Source organism: Condylura cristata, unplaced genomic scaffold (genome assembly GCF_000260355.1).
Source record: "Condylura cristata isolate star-nosed mole 26May11 unplaced genomic scaffold, ConCri1.0 scaffold00007, whole genome shotgun sequence".
Lineage (NCBI taxonomy): Eukaryota > Metazoa > Chordata > Mammalia > Eulipotyphla > Talpidae > Condylura > Condylura cristata.
In genome coordinates this window covers 63,539,923-63,546,938 of record NW_004567108.1, presented here as the reverse complement: position 1 = coordinate 63,546,938, position 7,016 = coordinate 63,539,923, and the positions used below count along the sequence as shown (strand labels likewise).

Below are 7,016 nucleotides of genomic sequence, written 5' to 3'. Positions count from 1 at the left end.
TGGTTAAAGGGAATGTATGGAGCGGCTGTCATAAATAAGGCAGAAGGAGCTGAACAGAGGGGAATGTTGGAAAGAGAAGGGATGGTGTTAGGGCAGCCATGTGCACCAGATAGCAGACTCAGCACAAAGTTAGAGAATAGATCCAGTTCTTAGTGAATGAACTCTCAAGTACTTATGACATGCATGTCTGTGGTGACTGTGGAGTGGTATAATTTTAAAGGCACGATGGTAGTGATTTGCATTCTGAGCTTATTCTAGGGCATTGGAATAGTGGAAAGAACTGAACTTTAGAATCTGGAAACCTTGTTGAGGTTGCAGTGCTACCCAATGCTGATTGTGTGACTGGGCAAGTCTAGTGACCTTTTGAGTTTCAGTTTCTTCATTTCTATAGTGATAAGAGACCTATTCATGGGCTTATCATCAAGATAAACTAGGTAATGCACACAGATTTGCTTGGTAGGCTGGAATGTGCTATAAATGTTACTGGAGTAGAGCAAAGAGAGTTATTGTTAGATTGCTCCAAAGAATCAGCAGTTACTCATCCACACTTCCTTCCACAAAACCCCTGAACAAATGGATCAATCGGGACCTTGTAAACCTTGCAATTAATCCATTGATCAGGCTGCCTCATCTGGTGTTTCCTGAAACAAAAATATAATAGAAGTAATGGTTAATATTTAATATTGCATATTAAATTTGAGGTTATTTATAGAGTTTAAAGAATTGGATCTAGAGGGAATCTTGTCTAGTTTCTTCCCCACCTCCCCCCTTTTAAGTAGAGTTGTATCAAATGTAAATTAGCTTTAAAAGATAGTTACTGACTTGTTTTTAAATTTCTTGAAGAAGATTTTAGTTTTCCTCTTTAAATTCCCTTAGTAATTCAACAACTGTTTCTAAAAAAATATTTGTTTTACTTATGTATGCTTACAAACACTGAGGTCTAGGCCAGAGGTAAGGGGCAGGTTTGAGGTGGAGTGGTGAGAGGATTCACCAGAGACAGAGTGTGGAGCAGAACAAACAGATCTACTGAAATACACTGCTGAGGGGAGCAGCAGGTGAGACAGGAGAGGTCTACTGGGCCATGTGGGTCACCTTCCTGGCCTGGAATAGAACTCGTGCTGCAGTAGCTGGTGATAGCTTGATTGCACTGAGACTCTAACCCCTGCACCACCAGGGAGACTTCAGTTCAATAACTCTTATAACAACTTGCCATTTACAACTGACTTAAATCTATAATTGTAGTTTTAGTCCTTTCCCATCAACTGTATCTCCACTGGAGAGGGAGGACAGTTGGTTAGCAATGGACTTAGGAAAGTAACCTTTTGTGTACTGAAAGGAGTTACTCGGTATTCTCACTCCACCATATCCCATCCTACCCCACCCCTCACCACCTCACCCATCCGACCTCACCCCACCCCATCCCATCCCCACACCTAGAATTCATCAGCTGGCATTTTTCTGAATTATTCATTGCACTATGATCCATCTCCCTGCTCCTCTCGCTTGATACTTTCAGGCAGCTGGGCTAGGTGTTATGGTGCCACATGGGCCTGTGGGAGAACACAGGCTGTTTTTTTTTTCCTTTTTTCATTAAGTTTTGTAATCAGGATGACCCCTACAGTGTTTGATGGGTGCACAAAAATGTGCACAAAAATGTGGAGTTTTACAAGGATACTTTGAAACTCAGGCCTCCCTGGAAGCTGCCACTTGGCAAACTAAAGTGATTGACAACAGTTGTGTGGATTTAATTGCAGAAGACAATAAACTAAAATCATTCTGACTGCAGAATATTTTCAGAAACACACTCTTTGTCTGAGTGGATAGGCTTCCCTAGTGATCAAAGTGGAGAGTAAGTGACCTTTGAGCAGATTGAATTCAGTAAATGGACGCCATGTGCTTTTAAAGTGGAGCCTCTTTTTTAACCTATGTGTGTGCTTTTTATGTCTCTATCTCTATAGGTTTATTACCCGGAGGGCTGTCTCTGGGTTAACCAAGACCCATTTCCAAAAAAGAAAATGGATGGGAGGTTTCCTAAGGTAAGATCCCACACTGCTGTTTATAAGCAGCTTTTTAAAAAATGTTATAGTTATTTATTTTTATTTTAATATACATTGTAGTCCATTGTAATAATCCATTAACCTGACACCATTATCACCTTGGGAATAATATATATATATATATAAATACCTCATATCTTAACTTCTTTGTCTGTTAATGTTATCTACCTTTCTTTTCCACTCCAAAGTGTAATTTTCAAGTTAAGAATTATGGAATCAATTATTAAATGTGCAGTTAATGCAATTTTATTTGTTGCTTTTTAATTCTTAGATGAACTCAAATTTGCTGACTGAACGAAAAGATATATTTTTAGAAAAGTTTATGGAAATAATGTTAGTTTATAACATGAAGTATACATCATTATAAGTAGGAATCTGCATATAATATGTTTGCCACTAAAAGTAGTTCCATCCTTCACTTTACTAGTTGATCTTAAAAGTATAGGATGGTAACATTTTGCCTGCTAATAATGCCTGGATGTCTGACAATGATATCCCTGAAACAAAGCAGAAAGAACATAAAAACTTTGATATTTGTTTCAATTTTTAGGGAAACACTTCTAAATTTGTTTTCATTGTTCTGAAATTAAATTGTCACACATTAGGTGTGACAATACTCTGCCTTAAGAAAATTTGTAAAGTTTACATTTCAGATTATAACAATATTCCTGAAAAATAACAAAAAATATCTGTCAGTTTTATTATAGATACCTTTGAAGTTTGCCTAGCAAGGTAAATAGCAATTTTACTACAAGCAGGCAAATTGTAATTTTTACCAGTGATCTGCACAGCATTAATTCTTTCAGCCATATTACCCGAGTCTTTACAACACAGCGGGCACCATGAACTATGTAGTGCCAAACCCACAGGGCATATGTGGCATCCAGGGACTGCCTAGAGATGTGCACAACAGACTTTTAGATCATGGTCCCAATACGCCCATGGATAATTTGCACTAAGATGACTTAGTAGAGGGTGAGAATCACTTAATAATAATTCCTTGTTTGGGTCATGTTCTAAGTGGCTTGAGCACTAAGCTTAGAGATAGGAAAACAGAGCCAAAGACAGTCCCTGTCCACCCTGCCCTTAATTCAGTTTTCATAAGGAAGAACTATGAAGTGGATGTCTCTGGGAATGCATGCTTCCAAATAGATTGTTCCAACTGCTGTCCCACAAATGGGTGCAGAGCAGGCGGGCAGGGGGTGGCTGCCCATCCCAGCAAATCTTTAATTTTTATTGGATAAAGTTGGTGTTGGATGTAGTGTCTGTTATTGAACCAGAAATAGTAGAAATTAGGATAAGATACTGAATCTTTAGCAGTCAACATTAAGAACTATCGAGGTAAAACTAGAGTCAGTAGTTGCACGAATAAAACTTACTCAGAGTAAAAATAGTCAATTAACATCTCCAATAAAATTAGCTAGACTCTGGGCCCTCCCTGGTGGCGCAGCGGGTTAAAGCACAGCACTGAGAAGCTAAAGCCGCTTCCGCATGAGTTTGATTCCCGCCTGCCCCAGAGATGACCACATGGTGTGGCAGACCTCTCCTGACCCGCCCGCTGCTCCCCTCAGCAGTGTACTTCGTTGATCTGCCTGTTCTGCTCCCCACTCTGTCTCTGGTGAATCCTCTCAATGCCCCTGAGCCTTTGGCCTGTACCCCAGTTCTATATGTACAAATAAATAAATCTTTAAAAAAAAAAATTAGCTAGACTCCACTTATTTCTTCATTCCATTTGGTCATATTTTTCAGATTCCAGGCTGAATACCAATGTAGTGCTTTTAGCGATTTGCCTAAATCTTCAAGTGTGTGAATTTTAATTTTCTGGTTTGATCCTATAGTTACTTATTGATTCCAAAACAATCTGTAAATTATAATCTAAAAGTAGACTACTAAAGTACACCCCAAAATGTACTAGGGTTTTAGAATACTAGGGTTTTAAAAACAAAATTTAAGCAAACCTGATGTTCAAAGGGGAAAATCTATACAGTAAATAAAACTTATTAAAGCCGAATTATCTGTTTTATTTAGTTCACTCTGGGCTGTTAAAAGCATTTATTCGGTTTGAAGTTTGTTTGAAGTTCCTGACTTCTGAATTCTGATATTCAAATATGATAAGTTACTGATCACAAAGCAAGATTATCACTTTGATCCAAGTACTTATATACTTATATCCAGTCAAATTGTTGTATTATAACTTCCCAGAAGTACGAGACCAAGCAAAAAAAAAAAAAAAAAAAAGCAAACTTTTTTTTTCTTCTAAAATCACATAGATAATTTTTCCAAGAAAATTCCAGACACAATTGGGCTGAGGGAGAAACTTCTGTCGAAGCATTATTTTCATATTTGCATCTGACCTAAAATAGGTTTGTGATAAATATATTGTCACTATATTATTATATATCATTGCTTGTGTAAATGCACCTTATAGTCTTGTCCTCTTGATGTTCTGTTATGAGAACTTCTGCATGGGTGCTCAGTGGATCATCAGTCCAAATGCAGCTGGAGTATTCTGGTGAGAAATGTAAAAAATTTCAGCTTTAGGATCATGAGGGGAACCTTTGGATAACCCCAGGCAATCCCAACGAACTGAGTCTTGCTGGCTTCTGACCTTGGTTTCCCTCAACCCCCCACTTTTCTGCAACCATTTCCTCCCTTGTCTCCCTCACCCCCTCTAAAACATTATTTCCCTCCCAAAACTCCCACTCTGTGTATCTACTTCTAGTTCTTACCATGAGGCCCACAAGAATTGTGCCAGTTTCCTACTGAATAAATCAGACATAAATTACATCTGTGTAAGTTGCGATAGGCTTTGAAGTACTTTTACTGTATATTAGAAATCAGGCATTAATTACACCCCCGCCCCTCCCAGCACAGTCATTTAAGTCTTTTTTTTAAAAAATGTATGAACTCTCGCGAGAGCTTCTTCCCAGCTTCTTGGGGGCCCTCTCTGACCCGAAAACTTGACCCGGCAGTTGCTGCTGCCCACATGGTTGTGCACAGCCAGCAGGGAAGCACTTGATTCCACCAAAGCCAAGGAGACTAGTGTTTAATTACTTCATGCCCCCACAGACCTAATATTTACATTCAGGTGAACTGTATTTAATATGTAAACTCAGTTTGGAAAACATTGGGTGTTCAAGGATAAAAGGCGGGAGGGAGACGCCAAATTTTTAATGCGGAAGCGCGACTTCTAGAATGTTTCTTCTGAGTGTGTGTACATCTGTTGATATGTGGGTACACTTGCCTTTCAGGGAAGACTTCCTGTCCCGAAGGAAGTGAACCGCAAGAAGAATGAGGAGCCTGAGGCTGCATCCCTGCCTCCACTTGGCAGCGATGAACGCCATTCCCCAGGAATCTTACCTCCACTCTTTTTAATGTAACAACTCCATTTGTGTATGGGTATTGATGAGGTCATGGTATCATATATGGGATTTTTTTCTGTGTAAATCATCAAGTATAAGAAGAAACTATGGGACTCTGAGCCTTGCTTTAGAGAATTTACAGTGGACAAATAGGTATCATCAAACCAGTTTTTAACCATTCTGACTCAAGTGAAAACGCTCAGAATTTCACACTGTGAATCCACGTTTACAACCCTTACAGGTGGGCCTTCAGGCCTGGTTCGCTGCGATGACGTCTTCCACAACTCAAACTTCCACTGCTCACACAACCGGTCCACTTCTGCCTTTCACTCATACAGCTCCTGACTGCTTCCTGCAGAGGCTGAGAGTCCCCGCCTTTTTTTCATTTAGATGTAACTATTCTAGTAGTTTATGTTCATCAATTGTCCGTATATCTCTATATTTTATCCATGTACTCTTTTGATGTATAGAAGTAGTTTGAAACTCATTGTTTCCTTGTGGTAAGTGACCGAGATGCTGCCACAGGACCTGAGACACTGATGAATGGTGCTATTTTGGACTTTCAACATGCTCCTTGGCGAGGTAGCTCTGATGGAGTTATTTTTTATTTCCATGTTCTAAGAAGGTATTGGTATTCTGTTTCCCTGAATGTCGTTCTCTAGACTGGATTGACTTGTTTTTCTTGTGTCTTCAGTGTGGCTTTCTTCTTCAGCATTGTAGATTGAGTGAATGCTACCAGAGAGTGTAAGAGACTCATGTCTAATTGGCTGGCACTCATGAACAGTCCCTGTGAGGGAGCAATCGCAAAACTGTAATTTACTTACCAAATCTCTTTCTTTTGGTAGCATTGCCTGCCTAACTTAGAGAAAGAAAAGCAATAATTTCACAGGCATTTTAAGGTGTCTCTTTTGGTGATTTTGTTCAAAAGAGTCTTTGGGGGAAAATGTGCAAACTTTAAAAAAAAAAAAAAAAACCTCTGAAAAGTATCAAAAAAAACTGGCATCTGAAGAGAAATATGAAAATTACACACCAATCGCAAAACTTCAGTTGGAAAAAAAAAACTTTTTAAAATTAAATTTTAAATAAAGGGCAGAGCCCTCCTTTTCTTCGGTTTTAATAAGCAAGGTGTAGATTTTACATTTTTGTCCTTGCTCCCAATGAAATAAATAAACAAAAATAAAATAAGATATTACCATCTATTTATGGAATGTTGTTGTGTTAGCCAGTCTGAAAGCCCACCTTAATTTTTATATAACCGTCTTTTAGCTCTTCCTTGACAGGGCGGGCTTGTTCTGAACTGTTCTACTTCTGACTGTTAGACATCAGGATGCATGCACTGCGCTTCCTACTTCTCTTCTTGTTCCCTCATTGCCTAAGTTTCTTGTGCATTACTCCCCTCTCTATTAGAATAGGAATATCAGCTGTGTAAATAGAGCAAGAAAATAGTATTCTGCATCTGTGGCATTTATGTAGAGTTGCATTGTGTAGTGCTGAAAACGCAGGCTTTTGTAACAATGTGGTCTTAATTGATGCACTCAAGACAAGTACCCAATGTATTTTAGCTATTTTAGTAGTATTTGTTCAATAAATATGCAAG

At 38.8% G+C, this 7,016-nt stretch overlaps 1 protein-coding gene across 1 annotated transcript in view; it reads left to right on the top strand.

The window, feature by feature from the left end:
* NREP (neuronal regeneration related protein) overlaps positions 1-6,394 on the top strand; it is a 27,398-nt gene extending 21,004 nt beyond the window's left edge. The window contains 3 exon segments of the mRNA XM_004678369.2: positions 1,959-2,036; positions 5,309-5,409; positions 5,411-6,394. Of these exon segments, the coding sequence (XP_004678426.2) occupies positions 1,959-2,036; positions 5,309-5,409; positions 5,411-5,432 (201 nt within the window). The 3' untranslated portion in view covers positions 5,433-6,394.
* The last annotated feature ends 622 nt before the right edge of the window (positions 6,395-7,016 follow it).